General features: G+C 39.4%; 1 protein-coding gene across 2 annotated transcripts in view; it reads left to right on the top strand.

Moving 5' to 3' along the window:
- The window catches only part of SUGCT (succinyl-CoA:glutarate-CoA transferase), a 734,496-nt gene that overhangs the window by 619,987 nt on the left and 87,490 nt on the right, over positions 1–27,019 (top strand). Inside the window, exons 13-14 of one of the 2 annotated variants that reach the window (XR_006334867.1) lie at positions 5,803–5,866; positions 7,905–7,996. Coding sequence is in view for 1 of the 2 variants with exons in the window: in XM_043871981.1 (XP_043727916.1) it covers positions 5,803–5,866 (64 nt within the window). In the remaining variant the exon portion in view is untranslated. The remainder of the gene's footprint in view (positions 1–5,802; positions 5,867–7,904; positions 7,997–27,019) is intronic. The other variant, XM_043871981.1, reaches the window with a different exon arrangement.

The following is a 27,019-nucleotide window of genomic DNA, read 5'->3' as shown; positions in this document are numbered from 1 at the left end:
AAAAGCATCATTCCCAAAGTGGCAACCATTCCCAAAGAAAACACTGGAAGCCAGAATATTTAGTCACAGAAGGGTTATAGTTCTCACCTTAAAAAGTCACCCAGGAGGTTGTCTTCTTGATGGCTTATTCCATAAAGCGACCAATAAGCTCACTGAAAATGGATAAAACTAAGGAAATTTGTCCTCTCTCCCTGAGTTTTCAAAGTGAGAAAACTTTTTTTTTTAGCTTTGTTGGGTCTTTGTTGCATTGCAGGGTTTTCTCTAGTTCCAGGGCTTGGGGGCTTCTCTCCAGGTGCAGCGTGAAGCTTCTCTAGTTGTAGTGTGTAGCACAAGGGCTTATTGCAATGTGTGGGCTTCTCTAGTTGTGGCACTCAGGCTTGGTTGCCTCTCAGTATATGGGATCTTGGTTCCCCAACCAGGGATTGAACCTGAATCCCCTGCATTGGAAGGTGGATTCTTAACCACTGGTCCACTAGGTAGGTCCCAAAATACATCTTTATTAGTTTATTTATTTCATGCTTTTTTGCTCTGTGGAAAGATTATAATAAAGATAGGGGTATGCAAATCTTGCTTTAAACCAAAGCTCAAAATGCTATAGAACTATTACAACTACTACTCTTTAGGATATTACTGTGAAATTGTGGTCCATAAGTTCACTGGGCCACTGCAATACTTCTGCCCTTTTTGCTGTTGTTGTTCAGTTGCTTAGTCATGTCTGATTCTTTGCGATCCCATGGACTGCAGCACGTCAAGCTTCCCTGTCCTTCACCATCTCCTGGAGCTTGCTCAAACTCATGTCCATTGAGTCGGTGATTCCATCCAACCATCTTGTCCTCTGTCATCCCTTTCTCCTCCTTGACCTCAATCTTTCCCAGCATCAGGGTCTTTTCTAATGAGTTGGCTCTTCGCATCAGGTGGCCAGAGTATCAGAGCTGCAGCTTCAGCATCAGTCCTTATAATGAATAGTCATGATTGTTTTCTTTTAGGATTGATTAGTTTGATCTCCTTGCAGTCCAAGGGACTCTCAAGAGTCTACTCCAGCACCACAGTTCAAAGCATCTGCCCTTTAGATCCATGTACAGAATAGCACAAGGGAAGCTCTGCTTTTGGTAGACGGTGCAGGTACTCCGTATGTAGTTTACCCATATGCGTCTCAATAAGATGCAGTAATAGCAATAATAAACTGAATTTGGGGGTTCTTTGATGCAGTATACACAGGTTGCCTCCAACTGGTAAAGACCTAACTTGCAAAAACAACTTCATAGCATTTTCATTTGTGTGTGACACAATATGTTTCCTCCAGTAATTCAAATTTTGTGTTCTAGAATCTAGTTCCATGCCCTCATCACATCTTCTACCTACAACTGGGGGGCACTTGATCTCTGGCAGCTTTTGTTTTCCTGCCCACCCAGGGGGAAAAAAACAACAGCCTCTCTGTGCCAAGGATTTAAGTAGCTCTGTTTTAGTAGCCAAGTGTGGTTGTTTTTGTTCAGTCACTCAGTTGTGTCTGACTCTTTGCAACTCCAGGGACTGTAGCATGCCAGGCTCCTCTGTACTTTACTATCTCTCAGAGTTCATTCAAATTCAAGTCCATTGAGTTGGTGATACTATCTAGCCATCTCATCCTCTGTTGTTCCCTTCTCCTCCTGACTTCAATCTTTCCTAGCATCAGTACCTTTTCAAGTGAGTTGGCTCTTCATGTCAGGTGGCCAAAGTGTTAGAGATTCAGCTTTAGCATTTAGTCCTTCCAATGAATATTCAGAGTTCATTTCCTTTAGGATTGACTGGTTTGATCTCCATGCTCTCCAAGGGACTCTCAAAAGTCTTTTTCAGCACCACAACTTGAAAGCATCAATTCTTCAGCACTCAGTCTTCTATATGGTCCAACTCTCACATCTATATATGTACTGGAAAAATGATAGCTTTGACTGTATGGTCCTTTGTCATCAAAGTGATATCTCTGAATTTTAATACACTGTGTAGGTTTGTCATAGCTTTCCTGCCAAGGAGCAAGTGTCAGTTATATTCATGCCTGCAGTCACCATCTGCAGTGATTTTGGAGCCCAGGAAAATAAAATTTGTCACTGCTTCCACGTTTCCCCCTTCTATTTGCCATGAAATGATGTGAGTGGATGCTGTGATGTCAGGTTTTTCTAATTTTAAGTTTAAAGCCGGTTTTTTTCACTCACTCTTCTCTTTCACTCTGATTAAGATTCTCTTTAGTTCCTCTTCACTTTCTGCCATTAGAGTAGTATCATCTGCATATCTGAGGTTGTTGATATTTCTCCTGGCAATCTTGATTCCAGTTTGTGATTCATCCAGCCCAGTGTTTCGCATGCTGTACTCTGCCTATAAGTTAAGTAAGCAGGGTGACAATATACAGACTTGTCTTCCTCCTTTCCCAATTTTGAAGCAGTCCGTTGTTCCATGTAAGGTTCTAACTGTTGCTTCTTGACCTGCATACAGGTTTCTCAGGAGACAGGTGAGGTAGTCTGGCATTCTATCTCTTAAAGAATTTTCCACACTTGTTGTGATCCACAGAGTCAAAGGCTTTAGTGTAGTCAATGAAGCCAAATTAGATGTTTCTCTGGAATTCTCTTGCTTTCTCCATGATCCAATGAATATTGGCAATTTGATTTCTGGTTCTTCTGCCTTTCTAAACTCAACTTGCACATCTGGAAGTTTTTGATTCAAGTACTGCTGAAGCCAAGCTTGAAGGATTTTGAGCATAATCTTGCTAGCATGTGAAATGAATGTAATTACCTGGTAGTTTGAACATTCTTTGGCATTGCTCTTCTTTGAGATTGGAAAACTGACCTTTTCCAGTCCTGTAGCCACTGGTGTTTTCTAAAATTTGCTGGCTTATTGAATGCAGTGCTTTTATAGCATCATCTTTTAGGATTTGAAATAGCTCAGCTGGAATTCTGTCACCTTCACTAGCGTTGTTTGTAGTGAAGCTTCCTAAGGCCCACTTGACTTTACCCTCCAGAATGCAGTTAGTTAACCACACCATTGTTGTTATCTGGGTCATTGAGACCTTTTGGTATATTTCTTTTGTGTTTTCTTGCCACCTCTTCTTTATCTCTTCTGCTTCTGCTGGATCCTTTCCATTCCTGTCCTTTATCATACCCATCCTTGCATGAAATATTCCCTTGATAGCTCTACTTTTCTTGAAGAGATCTCTAGTCTTTCTCATTCTGTTTTTTCCATATTGTTCATTCAAGAAGGCTTATCTCTCTTTGCTATTCCCTGGAACTCTACTTTCAGATGAGTATATCTTTCCCTTTCTCCCTTGCCTTTCACTTTTCTTTGTCCTTCAGCTATTTGTGAAGCCTCCTCAGAAAACGATTTTGTCTTCTTGCATTCGTTTTTCTTTGGGATGGTTTTGGTCACTGCCTCTTGTACAATGTTACAAACTTCTGTCCGTAGTTTTTCAAACACTCTGTCTAGCAGATCTAATCCCTTGAATCTATTTGTCTCTTTCACTGTATAGTCATAATAGGTTTGATCTAGCTCATACCTGAATAGCTTAATGGTTTTCCCTATTTCCTTAAATTTAAACCTGAATTTTGCAGTAAGGAGCTGATGACCTGAGTCATGGTCAGCTCCAGCTCTTGTTTTTGCTAACTGTATAGAGCTTTTCCATCTTTGGTTGTAAAGAACATAATCAGTCTGATTTTGGTTTTGACCATCTGGTGATATCCATGTGTAGAGTCATTTCTTGGATTGTTGGGAAAGGGTGTTTGCTATGACCAGTGTGTTCCCTTGACAAAACTGTTAGCTTTTACCCTGCTTCATTTTGTACTCCAAAGTCAAACTTCCATATGATTCAGGATGTCTCTTGACTTCCTTCTTTTGCATTCCAATCCCCTATGATGAAAAAGGTATCTTTTTTTTTTGGTTAAATTTTGGTGTTAGTTCTAGAAGGTGTTGTAGGTCTTCATAGAACCAGTCAACTTCAGCTTCTTTGGCATCAGTGGTTGGGGCATAAACTTGGATTACTGTGATGCTGAATGGTTTGCCTTGGAAACAAACTGAGATCATTCTGTTGTTTTTGAGACTGTACCTGAGTACTGCATTTCAGACTCTTCTGTTGACTATGAGGGCTACTCCATTTCTTCTAAGTAATTCTTGACCACAGTAGTAGATATAACTGTCATCTGAATTAAAGTAGCCCATTCCTGTCCATTTTAGTTCACTGATTCCTAAGTTGTCAATGTTCAATTTTGCCATCTTCTGCTTGACTATGTCCAATTTACCTTGATTTGTGGACCTAACATTCCAGGGTCCTATGCAATACTGTTCTTTACAGCACTGAACCTTACTTTCACCACAGACACTTCCACAATTGAGTGCTATTTCCACTTTGGTCCAGCTGTTTCATTCTTTCTGGAACTATAAGTAATTGCCTTTTGCTGTTCCCCGGTAGCATATTGGACACCTTCCAACCCAGGGGACTCATCTTCTGGTGTCATATCTTTCTGCCTGTTCATAGGGTTTACATGGCAAGAATACTTGCAATTTCCTCCTCCAGTGGACCAGGTTTTGTCAGAACTCTTCACAATGATCTGACCTGTCTGTCTTGGATGACCCTGCAAGGCATGGCTCATAACTTCATTGAATTATGCAAGTCCCTTCACCACAATAAGGCTGTGATCCATGAAGGGGAGTAGCCAAATGATTCAGCATCAAGCCACCTTTCTGCTGGTCGGGCTCTGATAGAATACCCCTGTCCTAGTAACTGCCTTGACTCTTAACCCTGAGGTCAAGTCTGCCTTGTTTTCTGGATGTGTGCTTCAGTCGTGTCTGACTCTTTGCAACCCTATGAACTGTAGTCCACCAGGCTCTGTCCTTGGGATTCTCTAGTTAAGAATACTGGAGTCGATTGCCATGCCCTCCTCCAGGGGACCTTCCCTACCCAGGGCCTGACCCTGCTTCTCTTATGTCTCCTGCATTGACAGATGGGTGCTTTACTACTAGTGCCATCTGGGAAGACCCACCTTTTTGATGAGACACCAAATACCTGTCTTGGTCCAGTGCATGAGATTGAATCAGTCCTCCACGATGGGATTTCTGGCTTTTTTCCTCAGTTGTCCTAGTTTTCTGAGTTTGTGCTAGTTATAAAACCTGGTCTTATGAGTAAGGTCTTGTGACTACTGAGAACATCTTTGGTTTCAGTCTCCTGCTCAGGCCTCTGACTAGGATCTACTCTAACCTGGGCTCCCTATCAGCTGGCTCTGCTCATGGCTTGTCACAGTGTCTTTGATTTGTCCACTTTCTGTAGTCCCTGGGCCTCCTGGATATTCTGATTCACCTTTCAAACTGGACTGACTCCCCACACGTTCCACTGAAGAAATTGCTATGAGCACATATGTACTACAGTGCGCTCCTCTGTTCAGGTCCTGTTTCCTCTCATATTCTGTCCTTCTGCAGTTGACCTTGGTCTAATCCTGCTTGAGATCATGGAGGAAGAGGCTGAGCTTTAATATTTAGAGGATCAAAAATAGATGAAAAGAGGGGAATCACACCCTGTATTTAAGAGCAAATAGCATTTTTAAGACTAAGAAGACTATAAAAATGAAGTTGGCTAGTCCTTGAGTCTTCTAATTCTTTTTGGCTTCACTTGGTTTAATATAAAATGAAAACATTTTAACCTAAAATAATTTCAAATTAATATCTCAAAAATCTCTATGTTTTGTAATCATCTTTTTCAATGGATTGAATAGGTAGCTTTTCACATCCCTGGAGATTGAACATAAATTTACTTTGTAAGTAAATTTTCTCTCTTTTTTTACATTTTAGGTGTTACACAATGACCTCATTATGGAGATGCAGCATCCAACTGTGGGAAAGATATCAGTCCCAGGTTTGAAAATCTTTATTTTTCTTAACTCCTTTCTTCATAAATTTATTCCATGTGCTGATATTTGCACGTAACTGATGAGCCTCCAAACAGCTTGTAAAGACATTATCCAAATTTTTTATTTTGGATAAAAGGGGAATCCTAGAATCATACCCACAAGCATGTTTGCTAAGGCTATAGACTTGTGTTTTCACTCTGATTGTCTGGGTGACAAAAATTACTTGTATTATATAACTCCATTCTGTGGAATCACGGACTCACATAAGTGCTGTATGTTACTGCCAACAGATAGATGGCGATAGATGTGGAAAATATTATGAAATTGCACTTGGCTCATATGATGATGAGAAAGCAAGCCAGGCACCATAGAGGTGGTGTCCAAGCAAGGCTGTTGACTTCTCAGGCCAGGGCATTTTTTTTTTTTTCCCTTCCCATACTATGGTTTAGGGTATGGATCTTAGCTTTGTTGAGATCAAAAAACCAAATGCTTTCAGTAAGTCCAAAATATACTGAATTTGTAGAAGTTGACTTATACCCAACAGACTCACTGAAGACATTTTGGCCTTAAGGTAAATGGACAAGTTTTTCAGGTCCAGGGAGAGTTCTCTTTCCAGTAGCCGGAAGCCTCGGGCCTAACTCTCAGAGTATCCAAATTATAGTGACAGCTTGCAATCAACCCATCGGCCCCCATAGACCATACTTCTCTAGTAATCATGAAATGACTATTCCTCAGATCTGCTGTATCTGTTCTGGCCACTGCTGGAAAGCCCCTCTATGTACTTGTCCACCGAGTCCCTTTCTTTCCAAACTATACGCAAATCATTCCCTTATTTTTTCTTTAATTCTAACAGAATAATAAAATTAGTTAGAATATAACTTTGGTTATTGTTTTCTTGAAACTATATCCTGTTTGCCTTGCTTGAAATTTGAGTATTTCTCAAATCCCTTAGTCACCTCAGTCAAATGGCATAAGTGTTTACTTCTATAGGTATCAGATCTCATTTCTTGAATAACTGCTGTTATTAAGTTGTTTTGGGGTATAATCTAATTATAAGATTTGGGAGCAGCTGGATAAAAATGTCCCAGAACAGATTAGACATGGCCATTGGCCAAATGAAAAGAATGAGAGGAGGGAAGTATGATGAATAAAGCATATTGGAGGAAATTCTGATATTTAGGAGTATACAGAACATTATATTGAATTAAGGGAGGTAAGTAAGAGAGAGTAGGTATAAGTATATCAGAGATTGGGATCACATATTAACAGGGAAATGCTATAGGGTATGGGACTTCCCTGGTGGCTCAGTGGTAAAGAATACGCCTGCAATGCAGGGGATGTGGGTTAGATCGCTGGGTCAGGAAGATTCTCTGGAGAAGGAAATGGCAACCCACTACGGTATTCTTGCCTGAGAAATCCCATGGACAGAGGAGCCTGGCGGGCTGTGGTCTGTGGGGTCGGAAGAGTCAGACACGACTTAGCAACAAAACCACCAACATAGCTATGGGCTATAGAAAAGTAGTGAAAAAAAACAGCATGTGGATAAAAGCTAAGAAAATTATTTATTCATTTATATTATTGAGCATATATTATGTACTGATAAAATTCTAAGATGTACAGCAATCTCTTTTAAATCTCCTTTTGGAAAATTTTATTTTTGTTTCTTTAATTTTGATAAGACCCTAGGCATCTTTTTGCTATGTCTATCTTATTTACTAACCTTATAATCTCTCTGTAGAGTTATCAACAAAAGAAGTCTCAGATTTGAGGTGACATGCATGTGTTTAGATTATTTTTGGAGCTAGAATCTGAGTGTCTTTTGAGGGCAGCACATCTGGACTCCCCATGAAGGGAAGAGGCAATTCCACTCATAGACATCAGATAAAAAGTTACTGCTCAGTGTGCCTCAGTAGCAGGCTACTCAGATAGGATAAGAGATATTAAATGCAAAGAGAATTTATCAGTAAATAATTAAATTTTTTCTGTGGATTGTCATTTTCATTGATTTTACTTATCAATAATAGTTCTGCATTTCTTTGTAAGGGATGTCCTCATTGGAGACCTCATGAATGCCATAGAAATAGCTCAGATTTTCCCATAATGCCTCAATGAGTTGAATTTACCAAACAGGCAAGGTGTGTAGAGGTAAAAATGATTTTATGCTACACTGTTTTCTAGTTAGCCAGTGGAGACACATTTTTTAATTCATTAAATGTAGCTCTACAGTTTCACATATATAACTGCATCTTTATATTTACAGTGACAATCATAATTAAAACTACTTATTTATACATCCTTTGTTATTAGTGAACCTCTTGTGAACAGTACTGAATTTTCTATACGTTGCACTTATTTGCCTGAAGGATTGTCTGTCTTAGTCATTACTAGAAACTTGTTTCTTGGAGAATTATATTTATGGCACCTTTTAAAGAAAGGTATAAATCCACAGCATTCCCTCAGATTCTCATATTAGAGGTCCTCTATAGGAGATGCTAGTTGACTAAAACCTTAAAACTACTAGTCCACCAATGTTGAATACACTTTTAACAGGGATGGGACATTATTTACCTCTTCAAAATTTCTTTTTCCTGCTTAAATAATTATTGTCAGCACTGAATACATTGTTCCAATATTTATAAGCATTATCCATATTAAAATAAACCAAGTAGTATAGTCCAAACTGTCTCCTTTATTAATTTATATCTATTGCAGCATGCTATCTTTTCATGTCATTTCCCACTGCCTTCAATCTCTAGTAAACAGTTATGAAATTTAATTTGTGTATATGCATGTCAGAGTTAAAGCTTGCTAACTAGTTAATGCTCATGAATTATCTGTAAATGTGAGTTGTAGTTTTGCTCATACTGGTATTCTTTTTCCATACATTGTTTGTTAAACTACTATCTCATTTGACCTTTATAGTCTGTTTTACTGTTAAAGGTAGAGAAAAAAACTGATTATTAATTGGAGTAGAGTTGAGAAGAGGCATCATGTCTCTTTTCCCAACTTGAGTCATCCGGTATTCTGTAAGTCCCCAGTGAGTGGAGCAGTCGTTAGTTTTAGCTCACCATTAGTTTAGTGACAGACACGTCATCACATTGGGCACAAGTTACTAATTTGCTCACAGTTAACTAAGGTAACCTGGTTGAGTGATAAAACCTTAAACACACCCACATTCACACACATAACTCAAGTCACCAAGCCTACCATGTTCCACACACTCTATGATATTCTGGTAGTAAAGTTGTAGCCAGGACAGGCCCAGTCACTCATGGAACTTACAGTTTGCCAGAGCTTCTTTTTTTTTGAATAATAAATTCAGAAAAATGAGATGGGCATTTCCATGGAGAACCAGAGGCAACAGCAGAATGATCTGAAAGCTCAGATGAGAAAGACCTTGCCTAGAGTGCAGTCAGGAAAGCTGTCCCTGAGAATGAAGTGTAGACAGACATATGACTGATGACCAGTTGCCAGCTGGGCCAAACTGCTGTGGGCTGAGGGAGGGGTGTGGAGATGCTGAGCAAGGTGCTGGAGGAACTGAGAAAGGGCTGGAATAGAGGTGACCCTGGAGAGGTAGCCAGAGGCCAGGACAATGAGACCTCAAGAGGAGCTAACGATCACATTAGAGACAAATCAAAATGTAAAGGAGATCTAGGCTGAGGTCTCAGATCTCAACTACCTAAGCTGTGGGTGGAGGCGGGGGGTGGGTGGGAATGAGACCTGGAGGAAGAGCTTGGGAAGAATCTCAAACCTATTTTTGGCAGATGCTCTCATTGACTGCTTTTAGGTGTGATTTCTAAAATGGTTCTAATTTCATGGAAATTTTTCTTTTTCTTTCCTTTTTTTAAATTTTTGACCATACTGCCTGATATCTGGGATCTTAGTTCCCTGACCAAAGATTGAACCTGTGCCCCATGCAGTGAAGCAAGGAGTCTCAACCACTAGACCACCAAAATTTTTTGTAAAACTTCTAATGTCCTGAATTTTAAGCTTTCAAATTGAAAAAACTTTCATTTATTAATTAGTGAAATGAAAAAAAGGACATTAAATTTCAGACCACATTTCCTCAGTAAAAGGCCATCATATAAACATCATCTTATTTGTGACTTTAGTGGGAAGATCTTACACTAGTTATCACATATGGAAGGAGTGCCACTTTCCACTGAGCACATTCTCCATTTTCATCTTCTTGTGATCACCACTGGCTACTGGCCTTTTAGCCAAAAAGGAACACATTGTCCTTCCATGTACTGTGTAGGTGCCAAAACAGTCTTGGTGCTGAGTTCCAAACTTCAAAGGATGTCACTGAAATACAATTTGACACATAACTCTAAAGTTTCTCACCATAACTTGTTCCCGATACCTCCTGGTGAATGTGCGTGGCCGTTGTTTGATTCTAGTAGCACTTCTGGGAAGTATTTGAGTGGTGAGTGTGTCAGGGTTGTGAGAAGGCAGCAGTGTTCTATCCTACAAAATGATTTTAAATTGAATTACCTTTGTCTGCTGGTCCCCTGATCTGTTTTCAGAAAGCAGCTTTAAGTTCTTTTAAATAAAATTTTCTTAAGTTTTTTTTTCCTCATTATATTTTAATATTCATATTTGGAACCTGTAACAATTTTTAGCTAGGGAGCGTTGGGTTCAAGAACAACAGTCATTGCTATGAATTAATATTGTTGTTGTTTAGTCACTAAGTCGTGTCTGACTCTCTGTGACCCCATGGACTGCAGCACCCCAGGCTTCCCTGTCCTTCACCATCTCTTGGAGTTATGAATTAATGTAGCTCAAACCAAATTATTGGAATATTGACATTTGGATTTTATAGCTACTTTTTTAGAATTTGAATGTACTTCTTTATTTGATGATCTAACATACTGTATTTCTGAATGTTTTGCAAGACTTTTTTTTAATAAGTGATGATCTGAAACATCTTTCTTTTGTAAGCTCCTGAAGGGCAAAGACACTGTCATTTTAACTCCAACCAAGACCCTTTATACCAAGGTAGTACTTAACAGATGTTTTCTGGATGATGATTAGGATAAACAACTATTAGATGAAAAACAACTAAAATGACTTTTTGACAATTTAAAGCAGTATGTGCTTTTTTATGAACTGATTGGCTACCTATGCAAGCTATCTGAAAGAGATTTATTTTATGTCTTTAGTTTGTTTCCAGTTTGAAGTACATATATTAATTGCAGTGACCCCCTAGTATCTTGCACAGTTACAAATCTTCCTCTTCTGTGCTATACAAGGCTTCAGCTTGCTTTTTAAAAAGTTACTGTTAGCTTTCTTGCTTCCCTTTACATAGAAAATTAGATGATGTTTCAGAAATCACAAGTCCTCAAAGTTTAGTTAAATTACTATAATGGATAACAGCCGTAGGGAAAAGTTGTCACAAATCTTACTAGGAAAAAAGACGAATTAAAGAGGAACAAAAGTCTCAGCTTATATTCCTCCATAAAGTTTAAATATGTTGGTTCTTATAAGGAATTCTAAGTAAAACCAATCTGAGAGTGAAAGGTGAGGCAAGTTATTTCTTCCAGGTAGGAAGATCTTTTAGATGACAACAGGAAGAGTGTGTAAAGTTTTCACATTGTGTATATCGTATAATCTATCTTCTAGAAAGAACATACTCCTTCAGGGACCAGGGCTAAGCTGTAAGAAAGGAGGACAGAGATGAGAAGAAGGTTCTACAGAGTGTTAACAGAATGAGAGAAAGCTGGCAGGGACGTGGGTTTTCAAATAGACTAGCCATGGTACTTCCCAAAGCCCTCAATTAGTTTTAACTTGATTAAACTCTTAACCCATGGCAATGCCCTGAGAGCTAAATAAATCAGCGTATTCTCAGATGATTTGACGTTGAGTGCCTGCAGCCTTCTCTGGAAGTCCCGTTACAGTGAGACAGGGTCGTAGACATTATTACCATTCAGTGAGAAATGAATAGCTAGAGTGACTCCTTCCTACGAGAGCAGGGAGGAAACAGGAGGAGTGAATAGCATCCCCAGGAATGTCTTTCCATCAGGAACTGGAGAAGCCCTAAGAGCCAAGTTACTGTCGCTGATATAACTTAGGGATCTCCATCAACGATGCTTATCTGTGCTGTGAGGAAGAAATATTTCGTGAGAGCTGGATTTTCATGCTCAGGGAATTTACGTTCTTGTTATTCGGAACCGGGAAAGGGGCCAAGATCTCAGTTGTTACTCTTCAACCATCCTCATCAACCCTGACACTAAGATAAGTGAATCTGTCTAAAGGACCAGAAATTCATGTTACAAATCAGTCCTAAGTTATCAATGAAGTTCTGGGGTGCATAGTTATTTTCACTATTAGAAATTCATATTTCCAAATATGGCTAAAGAATTTTCCTGGATACCTACTTAATTGGACTTCTACATTGTTTGGGGTGTTTTCTCAAGTTTCACTGTATGGAATGATCCATGAGGTTAGAGGTGTATTTGACATCACCTGAGCCGACCACTGAATGTTGAAACAAATCTAGAAATCAAAGCAAAATAAAATAAATACATAAATAAAAAACCACAGGGAAAGTGGAAGTTTCACTGATAGTACAGCAAGTTTTGTTATTTTTGTCTTGAAAGTTGGTGATCCAAGACGTTTTCGGGGATCAATTCTTGAGTCCTTGCTGTAATTGCTACTTCCAACTTTCATTGGGTACCCAGAGAAGTCTTTTTCTGGATCAGATTTAAATACTGAATTTATGATAGATTTTTCAAGAATAAATTAATTAAATGTAATTAGGCAGAGGGTCTCAAAGAGTCAGACAGGACTGAGCAAATGAACTGAACTGAATTGAGGCGTGTAAATTGGGCTTCTCTGGTGACAGAGATGGTAAAGAATCCACCTGCAATGCAAGAGACGTGGCTTCCATCCATGGATCGGGAAGATACCCTGGAGAAGGGGATGCCTACCCACCCCAGTATTCTTGCATGGGAAATCCCGTGGACAGAGGAGCCTGTGGGCTACAGTCCCTGGGGTCGCTAAGGGTCAGGCACGACTGAGTGACTAAGCACAGGACATGCACGTGACGCAGGTACACTGGTTGGAGGAGTAAAATCAGACCCTGAGTAATAACTAAATGCACAAGACTTGAAATTATCGTTCAGTTTGGACTTCCATGTTGTGGAATTAAATTGGATAATTAAAAAGTGACATTAACTTTGCCTCCAAGTGGGCTTCAGGCTAGAGGAGTTGCTTGACCTCATTGCCGGGTTTATTCCCAACTGGAGAAGGTGACTTTAGTCCTCTCTGAAAGAGGAAAGGCTTGGTGCTCCTTCAGCATTGCCAGGTAGGAACTCTATGGTTCATGCAAAGATGGCAGTTGGGCTGAATGCCATGGGAAAATTGTTCTCCTTAAATCCATTTCCTTAAGATGTCAAGATTAATTCTGTTAAGAAGACTTAAACATAAAAAAAAAAAAATCAGTAGAGTAAACCACCTTTTGATTTAAAAGGGTTATAGTTGAATTTTGACTAGGCATACACTGTACTGTAAATACTAATAAGAAGTGTTGGTGGAGGCAAAGAAATGGTAGTGAAAGGGTTAAATAAGGACTTTGAGGGGACTTGCCTGGAGGTCCTGGTGGTTAAGACTTTTTGCCTTCTAGCGCAGGGGATGCAAATTCAATTCCTGGTCCAGAGCTAAGATCCCTCATGCCTGGTGCCCCAAGAAACAAAACATAGAAGCACTGTTGTAACAAATTCAATTAACACTTTAAAAATGGTCCACATCAAAATAAAAAACAAAACATCTTAGATAAACCCTTCAGATAGTTAAACCTAACCAATGGGTCATTTGCGATATTCCACTCACGCGATCACCTTCCAACTTTATGGGTTTATTTGGCATTGAACTGGGTCTGTGAGATTCATTGCTGGTCTCCTTTTTAGCAGGAGTGAATGCTGTCTTCTGTGTGAACTGGGTACTGACTTTTATGGAACCCTATCTCCCAGCAGTCGTATCTTTCTCTGGCATGGCATGAGCCATCACTGTGTCCCTGGGCTCATCCTTTGACTGAGATTAGGGCAGTGCCTAGAGGAGGAGGCATGAGGGACCTTGCAGTGCTTACCAGCTTGTCCTTCATCAGAACATCATGTAAGTCATGGTGGCGATGTAACGCTCGGAGTGGGTGACCTGTTAGACCTCCTCAGAACCCTGTGTCTGTTGAAACTGTTCCTATGAACTCTATATTCCACCCTTTGCTAGAAATCATGCTTTTCAAACAATGAAGCCAAAAAAAAAAAAAAAAACCACCTAGTTTTAATTAACTTAAAAATTAAGAAAAAGTACAAGACATCTGGGGAGATTTCAGAAGAGTATATGGTGAAATAAAAGCACCAAGATGCTTTAACCACAGAAAGAGAAATACAACCCTACGTAGATTTAAAAAAATATCCTCAACGGTTTACGTCCCATAAATTTGTAATGAACTGCTTTCTCTTTGTTGCTGGGCCTTCAAGTTAATATGTGACCTTAAGTAACTGACTTTACCTCTTAGTGCCTTTTCTTGCTTTCATGGGATTGATCTTTGCATTCTTTTAGTTTAAAAGAAAAATATAATTTACATTGCTGCATATAAATGCCTTTTGTGAATAGATTTTAATAACATCATTGCATGTGGAACATTCAAATTTGAAACAGAGGAATGTATGTCTTGTCTATATGTACTATATATATGAGTTGTTTATGCATATGATTTATTTAAGCTCTAGAAAAATTCTGTAATCCATACATTATTATGTCCATTTTATGGGATGAGAAAATTTGAGATTTACTAAGTTTTACAGCACCAATTGGAATCCAGGTCTGAACATCTCTGAAATCTGTCCTCTTTTTTTTCCCATTTCCTACTGTCTCCTAAAGTTGAGCCAAAAAACAAAGTTGAACCAGTTATTGAATTTTTTTATCTTACAACTTTAGTCTCTAGTCTAAAGACTGATTAATATATTTTAAAAGTTTCATTTAAAGATGAGCTTGGAAATGTATTTAAGAATGTTTAAATTTCAATAATTTAAACTTAGATTGAGCTTCCCTCCTTTAGGGATTAAGTTTGTTTTTTAGTCTATTATTATGTTTCTATGAAAAAAGGTCCACCAGAAAATATATTGTTAGGCCATTTCAGTATTCTCAAGAGCATATAAGTGTAAATGCACCAAAACATGTGGATTACATTTCCCTCAAGTTGTACTGTTTTCACACATTAACAGAAAAGCAGTTTGAAAGGGGGGGGAAAAGAGAAATGTTTGGGAAATATATCCACATTTCAGTCATCAAAAGACCCACGGTGCTAAGCTGCCACCTTGACTTACCCAGATTTCTCATCTTTGCAGTGATCTGTCCTTGCTACATGGGCAGATTTCTTCTTGCTCACTGGGGGCTGGTTTTGTTTCCAAGTTCAAGCCAATTCCCTTCGAGCAACTTTAATTAACCTGCAAACAGTGTTGTGTTGATATAAAAACGTTATCGTGATTTTTTTCGGAGTGGTTGATTCTATGGCCAGAGCAAGAATTTAAAAATTAGGGACTTCCCTGATGGTTCTGCCTGCAATGCAGGAGACTGGGGTTCGATCCCTGGGTCAGGAAGACCCCCTGGAGAAGGAAATGGCAACCTACTCCAGTATGGACAGAGGAGCCTGGCCGGCTACAGTCCATGGGGTCTCAAGAGTCGGACACAATTTAGCAACTACACCACCACCACCCCCCGCTGGTGGTCCAGTGGATAAGACTCCATGCTTCCACTGCATGGGGCACAGGTTCAATCCCTGGTTGGGGAACCAAGATCCCACATGCCACATGGTGAGGCCAAAAAATCAGTGACAAATTCTGTATGATTCCACGTATATGAGGGACTTAGAGTAGTTAAATTCATAGAGAGAGAAAGGAGAAAGGTGGTTGCCCAGGACTGGGTGGGGAGGAATGGAGAGTTAGGGTTTAATGGATAAAGAATCTCAGTTGGGGAAGATGGGAAAGTTCTGGGGATGGATGGTGGTGATGGTTACAACAGTGTGAATGTACTTAATGCCACGGAATTGCACACATATGAAAAAAGGTGGAAATGATACATTTTATGTTACATATATTATTGCAATAAAATACATGATTGCTAGAAAAAATTAGCTAACTTCTAGGCTGTTTTCCCATTCGCATGTGTTGTACATGTGTGGTATAGAGTGGAGTGTGTTTGGGCTTCATCAGGGGAATCTGAGTACAAACCCAGCTCTACAAGAAACGGTTGGAGACACTAGACAGCCTTCCTAATCTGTCTCAATGACATCTGCCTTCTCTGTAATATGAAGATCAAACACTTCCTTCACTTATGATAATTAAATAATAACACATGCCAAGGGCTCAGTGAGTAGGAGTCAGTGGAAGCACATCATAGATAATTAATAAACTCAGAGCAGTATCTACAGTAGCCATGACTCTTGGGGCAAAATAAAACCATCCACACGATTAGTTATTTTTCAAACATGAAACATTGGAAGAATCATGCATATCTCTCTAAAGAGAGTAAAACAAATCATTTTTTGATTTGTTTTTTGATTTGTTCAACTTCTGTTGAACAAACATTTCTCTACCATCTACTCTGTGCCGAGTGCTGACTGACAAGGAGCTTGACCAACTGGGTGAGTCACAGTGGCAATATGGAAGCCTTGGGACTCTCACTGCCAGATGTGCATTGGGCCAAACCAGCCCCTTTACCTTCCAGCTTTGGGGCTCTTGGATAAATATGTTGTCGGTAGAGTAAGTAGATACCACAGTCATGTGAGCGCATCCTCCAAAAACAGCATTGTGCTAGACAGATCACCCAGGTGAAAACAGTGAATCGGAGATCATGGACAATGACAGCTTGTTTAGGGAAACTGAGAGGAGAACCACAGTATGGCGCAGCATTTCCAAAATACACTCTGCAGAAACTATTTTCTTGAAGTCCTCATGGTTGTCCCACCAAGAAACGACTCTGTTGTCCCACCAAGTTTGGGAAGCTGCCTTAAACAAAGGTCTGTGGATTTTCTTTACTTAGATGTTTCTCAGATCCATTAACGTTCTACGATAGCTTTGAGTCTTTAAGAGGGAGATGTCAAGTTTCCTTAACTTATTTGACAATGGAGCCCTTTTCTTTGCAGAACTTTTATTAAGATCCCATGGAAAAGCATGTGGTAGGTCACCGCACTGAGAACATCTGTACCTTGGAGCCACATGGAACAGATTGTAATGGTCATTCACTAGAAAAATTAACTAGTTGACACTAACAAAGGGTGAGACAGACAAAATAGAAAGCTGCCCATCTTCTGGCCATAAGAATTTTTCTTGTTTCTTAGCTCAAGGGACCAAGGAAGGTGTGAGGAATACCAGGAGGGGTTTCTTTTCCCTACGAGGTCTGAACACTTATGAACACTGGGCGGGAGAGAACCAACCAGGCGTGTGGGTGTCTGGGTGGCCCAGTGGCTGTACTTGGGGAGGGAGTGCTCCACTCCAGGTTGGCTCAGCTCCCACTTGTGAGGGCCTCTTTCCAAGGCATTAATAATGGAAATGGACTGAGGGCAACACCGAAGTGCAGATCAAGAACAGCTCCCATGGTGATGCTCTTGCACTAGAAGCAGAAACTATCCTGGGATCTAAGGAAATCGCTTAAGAAGAAAATACTTTATCTTCATTGAGCCTCAGGAAAGCTACATTAGTAGAATCCTGCATAATGGTTCATACTCTCATTTAGAAAATGGAGTTGATTAAGTGGAAGGAAAATTTTAAAATGTGACAAAGATGATGAGGTGATTAAGGGGTAGGGTTTAAGTACAAGATGTGGAGAATTTAAGATGTATGACTGAGTAGCGATGACAGTGGGGTATATGATAGCTGCCTATAAATACCCAATTAATTGCCTAATGTGGCAAATGAGAAGAAACAGGCTTTAAGCACCAAAAGGAAAGCTGGATTTGAACTCTATTAGGGAAACAGTATTTACCACTAAGGGTGATTTGACTGCCATCAAAGGGAAGTCAGTGGAGTTATTTGGATAAAGATTCAGGATGAAACTTTTCTTTCCTATATCCTGGTGTCAACCAAACTTTTCTTTTTCCTTTAAAAAGGATGCACACATTTTCATGTTTCTTAGGAGCAGAAATCGAAGAATAGAGCACAATATTTAATTTGCTCCAGGATGTTGTGAGCTGGTCACAACATTTAGGATTGCTTCAAGACTCTACACGTGTTTTCCCTTAAACTGAATTATAGCAATATCCTTGCTGGTTAGAATCACAGAAAATCTATGCATTATGTTACACTGTGTGTGGAGATATACTTTGTGATGTAAAATGTAATAAGGATTGTTGTTCCGTTGCTAAGTTGTGTCCAACTTTCTTCAACCCCATGGAGTGCCGCGCGCCAGGCTTCCCTGTCCTTCACTATCCTCTGGAGTTTGCTCAAACTCATGTCCATTGAGTCAGTGATGCCATCCAACCATTTTCTCCTCTGTTGTCTTCTTCTGCCCTCAATCTTTCCCAGCAGCAGGGTCTTTTCCAATGAGTAATAAGAATAGTTACCATCAAGAGCAGGTGATGAAACTTGCTAACACTTTTGACTCTGCATTAGGTGCTTTTCATAAAACAGATTCTAATCTTTCTATTGCCACTCAGAGAGATGTTGGTATCCCCATTTTACAGATGAGCAAACTGAGCCTCAGAGAAATTAAATAGCATGACCGAGGTCACACAACCAGTACGTAGCAGTGAGTTTGCCTTCAATTGTGAGTGACTCAAAAATCCATGCCCTCTTATTGCGATGCTATGCTGCCTCCTGAAGGCATTTTTGATCATCACTTTTATAAACTTGAAACCAATGGCTTAGTATATAGGAAGTACCCCTGAGCATGAGACAGTTTGCTTGTGTTTGAGAGCATTATCCATGCTTAACCCAGGCAGGGCCGTGGCTCAGCTTCAGCAAACAGCTTGGCCGGGGCTACGCAGGGGATGGAGCAGACAGGGCTGGAAGGTAGTTAGTTGGTCCTAGCTCCCGGCATATGCAGCGCTGGTGTATGGAGGAGCTCCGTCAGATCTCAGAAACAGCATCCAGATTTGATTATAACTTCTCTGTGTTTGTCTTTGAAGCTTTTTTATTATTTCTTCCCTTGCCTTGCAGAGTTCAGATCTATTTTCACATAAACAGAAATGATTCCTCCTCTCTGAGCACTTCATTGTTGGTGGCATTGTGGAATGTCCCAGGAAAGGGGAAACAGGGCCAATTAGAAAGGAGAAATTTCTCTTCGGCTTGCATGTTTATACGAAAATGCCAAAGCCACCAGCTGTTACAATAGCAGGCCTCGTGTAAGCCCTCTTCCAACTGTCCTGCTGCTCACATACAGCAGGGGGAGATAAACCCAGTAGATTTGTCTGTTCCCCCCACCAAAGAGTCATCCTGCATCCAGTAGATTTGTCTGCTCCCCCCACCAAAGAGTCATCCTGCGTTCAGGAGTTTTACAGGAAATATGCACCTTGGTATCCTGTTTGTTTCAGTTAAGAAGTTCCCAAATTACAAGCCGGGAAATGACAATTCAGATGTTAATTTTTCTCTATTAAACACCTTACCTCAGCTTACTGCAAGAGTATTTTCCTTCAATAGAGAGAATGTAGGCTGAAAAAAAATTAATTTCACATTCCTATTTATAGGACATTTGAGACAAACAGCCATCAGTGTTACTGTTACCTCATTCTCCTTTTTTAGCCATCAGGACTGACTGCTTATGTCTTTTACATTCATGGAACGCATTTCAAACTTAAGGAATTCAGTTCCATAGCAGGACCTTAGCAGAGATGATATATATCATCTTGTTTGGCTATCTTTATAATGCTTTCTTCTTTTCTTAAAAAAAAATATAAATGGTGTATTAGGACTGATGGAAAAACCAGCTCTGACAGGAAGGTTTTAAAAAAGTAAGTTACCTAAACAATTCTTCTGGAATCATTCAAGAGAGTAGGGTGGAGTAGGCTTTAAAAGCAAAACAATATAATCCTGAAGATTGTATTTTTAAATGAAATTTAATTGGAGTCGTTTCGCTGAATTGGATCTGTTAAGGCATCCACCCTGTCAGTGCTTCCCGTGAAGGCAGCCCCAGGTCTGTTTCCTTCCTCTGAGGCCTGGGGTCCAAGGTGAGCTGCCAGGTTCATGGACAGGAGCGTGGCCACTGCCCGGACTCTTGCCCACCTCTCCAGAGCAGACCGCAGGTGTGGCAGCATGCTCTTTCAGAGGAGAGAACTTCTCCTTGGTGGTGCTGCAGGCTCATCTTTCTCTATTGTTCCAATTTTATTTTTTTTTAAATTTCTGTTGGAGTGTAGTTGATTTACAGCGCTGTTAGTTTCAGGTGTACGGTGTGCTGTGTGCTAAGTTGTGTCAGTCCTGTCTGACTCTTTGTGACCCCCTGGACTGTAGCCCGCCAGGCTCCTCTGTCCTTGGGATTTTCCAGGCAAGAACACTGGAGTGGGTTGCCATTCCCTCCTCTAGGGGATCTTTCCAACCCAGGGATCAAACTGCATCTTTTTCGTCTCCTGCTTTGACAGGCAGGCTCTTTACCACTGGCTCCACCTATACAGTAAAATGAATCCTGTGTGTACATATACGCAGTCTTTTTAGGATTCTTTTCCCAGGTGGATCGTTACAGAACGTTGAGAAGACTTCCCTGTGCTCCACAGTAGGTCCTTGTTGGTTACCTATAAATTTTATATCCAGTAGTGTGTTTATATGTCATTCTCACAATTATCTCACAGTTATTCTCACAATTCTCCTTCCCCCCTCCCCCCTTGGTAAACATGTTTGTTTTCTACATGGATGACTCCATTTCTGTTTTGTAAATATATTATTCAAATTTTAGAAGTTCTTTGTTCTCATGATAGCTCAAATTATAATCAAAATGTCACCAAGGTGTTTCTCAGTCTTCTTTTGCCTGCATATAGCAATGGGATCTCTGAGTCTTCAGAAAGTATGACAGCTTACTCCATATTTGGCATTGGAGATCCAACGAGTTTTAATAATGAATGCCTCTTCATTTGCACTGAATGACAAACAATATTCTTCCTGGTCTATTTTCCTGCATCTTGAATTGTGAAATTATCTAATAAGACCAAGAAAAAAAAAAAAAAGTGTTATTTAAAACACGTTAGTCTTAAAGCTATAGGGACTCCAAACCAAAGGTAGTTATTCTAGTTGAAATAACAAGATATTTTCTATGACACTGGATTCTTTTCACAAAACAAAACAAAACACTGAACCAAACTTTGCTTGAAGATAATTCTTGGGCTCTTTGCATTCAGTCATTCCCCAAACCCTCTGCCTGGGATCCAGATGCTTTTGAGGGCAGGATGTTTTTATAAAAAAAGCTAACCCCTAAAACTGTGTGTTTCCCTTGAAATAAAAAGTAACCAACTTACTTTTAGGCCTTCACATTATCTATTTAAATATTTGAGGCCAAAGAAAAATGAACTTTAGAATCAGAAGCTTCTGAACTGATAGAAAAAGCAAATTTAACTTCTCTTTATCATTAGCTTCCATTGTCTTTATTTAAAGGGATATGGGGATAATAACAAAGAAAACTAAAGGAAGGCAAATAAAGAGGGAAAAACTGGAATTTGTGGTGAAAAAATAGAATAAATGCATTTATTTGAATAGTTTCTGAAATGATTTAAATCTTCCGCTTCTGTCAACCAATGCACCTTCTCTTATACACAGGGAAATGCTCTGACAACTCAGCTTCTTCCTGTGCTTTTCTTGAATATCAAGCATCACCCTCTAAGTTTTCAGCCATGTATTTTCTTTGGACCACTCTTCTTTGCGCTTATTAAATACTTCACATATATGAAAGGAAATGTCAACATTTAAACTTTCCTGTGAGGTGGGAGAAAGAAAAAAGTTTATTTCCATGCTCTTCTACTTAAACATGTGGAACTCTGTTATAACATCATTTTTTATTTTTGCAGTGGAATATATGGTTGACATCTAAAATGTGGTTGAAAACATGATCTGCTCCCCTCCCCCCCCAAAAAGGTAGAAAAAGCCATCTCTACTGTCCACAGGCAAATCCTGGTGTTACCACAAAATTCAATTTTGTCTGTTTCTATTATAGGTGTTATGCCTGTTATCGCACCCACCCAAATCTATGTTCCTGCAAATCCTAATGCCAATTTATTTTTGTTTTCTAATAAGAATGTCAATTTTGGTATGTTAGTGAGAATTAAGCCTTTGAAATATACTTTTTTCTTCTACAACACTCTGTTAAGACTGCTGGATTATTTGAAAATATGTCAGCTTTTTTATCTCTTTAAAATTTTTTTAAATTTTTAAAATTTTACATTGGAGTATATTTGATTTATAATGTTGTGTTAGTTTCAGGTGTACCACAGAGTGAGTTAGTTATACATACACACATGTATAACTTTTCCCATACAGGTTATTGCAGAATATTGAATAAAGTTTCCCATACTATACAATAGGTCCTTGCTGATTATATTACATATATAGCAGTGTATATGTTAATCCCAACCTCCTAATTTTTTCTTCCTTCCGCCTTTTCCGTTTGGTAACCATAGTTAGTTTCAAAGTCTGTGAGTCTGTTTCTGTTTTGTAAATAAATTCCTTTGTATCATTTTCTTAGATTCTATATATAAGTAATATCATATGATATTTTTCTTTCTCTGCCTGGAAAATCTGTCAGTTTTAGACTTTAGCAGATACATATATTTTGAGCGGATGTACAAAAATACATATACATATTTTTATTAACATAAGTAATCCAATCCTATACTTATGGCTTATATATCCCATTTGAAGTGTGTGAACATTTATGTGACCCATTTTAAAATGTTGTGTCAAATATTTTAAGTATTATACAAATGTCAGTTATGTTTGTTATATGTGTGAGGTCTACTTTGTGCTGGGGGAAGTTCAGTGATATTGGATGGAGGCAAGAGACTGAATAAAGTAGTATAGGCTGAGAACTGGATTCCATGCTTAAGGGAAACCTTATTTTAATTATGATGATTCTATAATAGCACTAGCAAAATCTCTACCTCTAAGTGAGAAATGTTTTAATATGTATTATCTGCCTTATTTACTTATTAAATGCTTTTGAAAATGTTTCAGTGACTTAAGACTTTTAAGTCTGTATTTCACAAAGAGAAAAATTCACCTAAACTGTAAGACTAAAAACAGTTTAGTAGAAATTAACCTAACTTTTTTCTTTTTAATAACATAGATGGTCTCTTCATAGAATTCACTAATAAAAAGTATAGTATTAATTCCTGTACTTGGGAAAAAACCCTCCTTATATACTTCCATGCACACAAGCTATGTCTATAGAATGTAAATTGTGTGATAAGAAAAAGATAACTATGCTATTCCTAAACCTTAGCACCCCAAAAACTATCTTAATGGTGTATTTTGAGAAATGCCATTAGTCCAAAAGATCTTTCATTGATCCCTGGATCTTACATCAAACCACAGAGCAACCTAGCAAGATTGGTTGCTGTAGCAGCATGGAGCATCCCAGTGATGTAAGTGCTTGGACCTTGACCCATCATACATGGGTGTGGATCAGAGGAATGGCAGGGGACAGCCTGTGCATGGGCTATGGAAGGATGCCAGCCCACCAAGATGGGCTTGATGACTGGTAAATACAGTGTGACTCAGCAGTTAAGAATCTGCCTGCCAATGCAGGAGACGTGGGGTCAGTCCCTGGGTTGGGAAGATCCCAAGGAGGAGGAAATGGCAATCCACTTCAGTGTTCTTGCCTAGGAAGTCCTATGGACAGAGGAACCTGATGGACTACGGTCTATGTTTGTGTTAGTTGCTCAGTCATATCCTTCTCTTTGCGATCCCATGGACTGCAACCCACCAGGCTCCTCTGTCCATGGAATGCTCTAAACAAGAGCACTGGAGTGGGTACCCATTCCCTTCTCCAGATGATCTTCTCGACCCAGGAATCGAACCCAGGTCTCCTGCATTGAGGGCAGATTCTTTACCGTCTGAGCCACCAGGGAATTCTTTACCATCTGAGCCCCCAGGGAAGCCATATCTTGAGAGCCCCAAATCCTGCGGGCAGAGGAACCTGGTGGGCTATAGTCTCTGGGGTTGCAAAAAAGTAGGATATGACTTAGTGACTAAACAACAGCAATAATATTTACCAAGAGATGGCAAGTGGTCCTGAAAGAAAATGCAAATAGAAATGGTAGGTTCAAGGAACATCACAGAACCCTAACAAAAAGTATGCAGTGGATCCCATGTACATCCTTCTGCTTGGCAAGGCCTCAGTCACAGGGTTGGTATTCAGAAACAGAACTCAGATCCTGGCATAGGAAAGAAGAAGGCAAGAACAAGATGGAATCATTGATTTTTTCCCATATTCTGTGAGAACAAGTTTGTCAGCATGGTTTTAGGGACAGAACAAAGCTCCCAGGGAGAAGACAGAAACTACTCTTCAAAACTTGGGCAAAAAGGTGAGACTTGGCTTCAGGAAAAAGTCAGCTTTACTCTGGTGAGGCTCATTTCAGACTTCTGACCTCCAGAAATGTAAAAAAATAAATTTGGGTTGTTTTAAGTCACTAACTTTTAGATCATTTGTTACAGTGGCAACAGGAAACTAAATCTTTCTCTAGCCTTTGTCTGGAATTTTGTTTGAATCCCAAACAAGCTAGGCCAGGCCCAGAATGAACAAGTCAATGAAAGAAATACAGCGGTCCACTCCCTTCCCCCAGTACCAGCTGTAGATTCTTGGATTGAGCCTTATGTAAAGTTGCTCCTTTATAATGGATTTTTCCTTTTTAATTTACATATGTTTTGGAATGACTTTTATGTATGCATGTCTGCATGTTGAGTCCCTTCAGTCATGTCTGACTCTTTGTGACCCTTATGGACTGTAGCCCACCAGGCTCCTCTGTCCATGGGGTTCTCCATGCAAGAATACTGGAGTGAGTAGCCACTCCCTCCTCCAGGGATCTTCCCAACCCTGGGATCAAACCTGCATCTCCAGCATTGCAGGTGGATTCTTTACTGCTGAGCCACCAAGGAAGCCCTTCTGCTTGGGTAATTAAATCCAAACTTCGTAGTATGCTGATCAAGCCTGCTACTTGCCCATCTACTTCCTTCCTGAACCCCTGTCATGCTGAATTTAGCAAGTTTCCTTAAAGCATCATTCTACTTTGCCTCTATTATTTTGCGTGTGTTGTTTCCTCTGGAGTGAACAGCTTTTATTTTCTGTCTTTCCTGGATAACTTCTACTCAGCTGCATCAGGATTATGTTTAGCTGTATCAGAGACCCCAAATAACAAAGTTCTTAAATAGAAGTTTAATTCTTTTTCCTGTGACAATTCAGAAGTCGACAGTTTGGCACTGGTGTGGTATATCATCTCTGGGATGTCCACAGGAAATCAGGTTTCTTCCAGCTCATTGCCCTGCCTCCCCTGGGGTATGTCTTTGTCTTCATAGTACAAGATAGTGTTTAGAGCTCCAGCCATCATATCTGTGTTCCAGACGGAAAAATGGAGGGAAGCACAAACAGGAAAAGGAACACATCTCAGTTTATCTTCTAAGGGAAGGTTCCTGAAATGTAGCAAATTATACCTCTGCTCACATATATGAACAAGTACTTAGTCACTTGGAAAGAGACTGAGTAATGTAGTTTTCATCTTGCAGTGAGGGGTGGCATTGGCTTTACTAAATATCAGATGTTATTAATTCTGTGGAAGAATTAATGGACAATGAGCCATATCCATCACACTATCACTTAAAATTCAAATTACAGTGTTTCTGTTCTGGGAAGACATTCCTAACCCTGACTGTGATAGCTGTCCCTGCTCTGTGCTCGCAGACATCCTGTGAATACCTTACCTAACTCTGTCAAATGCCTTTATTACCCTGGCTCGCTCTCACTCAGGAATGTGAACCATTTGAGGCAGGAACTCTGTTTTTATCACTGTATTGCCTAGCAAAGTAGCTATAAAAACTTATTTATATTGAATGAATAGATAAGTTAACTCAAAAGTTTTCAGATGGCTGCATCCCAGAAATTTTGAGATTCGAGGAGATATTTTAATGTCAGCTGTACTATATTTTGTGTTGTTAAAATAGTTTCGTTTCTAGGCAATTCCTAGGCAATTAATACAGTGTACATCCAAATATATAGCCCATGTAGTTGTGTGTGTATGTGCATATTTTATGGTTCTAAAAGTTAGAATTCTGTGTATGACAAGACATACAGGAAATCCTCCTTTATCTGTAGTTTCATTTTCCACAGTTTTAGTTACCGGCAGTCAACTGAAGTATGAAAATGCTAAATAAGAAAGTCTAGAAATAAACAATTCATAAGTTTTAAACTGTGTGCTATTCTGAGTGGCAGGATGAAATCTTGTTCCATCCTGCTCCATCCTGCCTGGGATGTGCCTTACCCCTTTGTCCAGCATATCCTGCCCCATACTTGGAAGCCGTCTTTGTTATCGGATCCACTGTTCTTGCATGATAGTGCTTGTGTTCAGGTGATCCTTATTTTAACTTAATAGTGGCCCCAAAACACAAAAGTAGTGATGCTGATAATTTGGATATGCCTACGATAAACTCTAAAGTACTTCTGTTAAGTGAAAAGTTGGAAGTTCTGGCATTAATAAGAAAAGTTTGTTGAAGTTGCTGAGATCTACAGTAAGAATGAATGTTTTATCAATGAAATTGTGAAGGTAGAAAAATAAATTTGTGCTAGTTTTACTGTCATCTCACAGACTGCAAAAGTTATGGCTACAGTGGATGATAAGTGCATAGTTAAGGTGGAAAAGTTACTAAATGGGTACAATAAAATATTTTGAGAAAACAGTCACATAACTTTTATTACAGTATATCATAATACTTATTCTATTTTATTATTGTTGTTAATATCTTATTGTGCCTGGTTTATAAATTAAACTTTATCATTGGTATGTATGCATAGAAAACACATAGTATACACAGGATTTGGTGCTATCCAAGGTTTCAGGCATCCACTGGGTTCTTAGAGCTCATCCCTCACAGATAAAGGAATGCGTCGTACTTAGATTTCCTTCACATTCTCCCTCTACTTTTCCCTCTAAAGACAGTTCAGAAAAAATTGTGACCAAGGAGGTTTATGTCAGTTTA

This window comes from Cervus elaphus, chromosome 18 (genome assembly GCF_910594005.1).
Source record: "Cervus elaphus chromosome 18, mCerEla1.1, whole genome shotgun sequence".
Taxonomy (NCBI): domain Eukaryota; kingdom Metazoa; phylum Chordata; class Mammalia; order Artiodactyla; family Cervidae; genus Cervus; species Cervus elaphus.
This window is presented reverse-complemented; position numbering and strand designations above follow the sequence as displayed.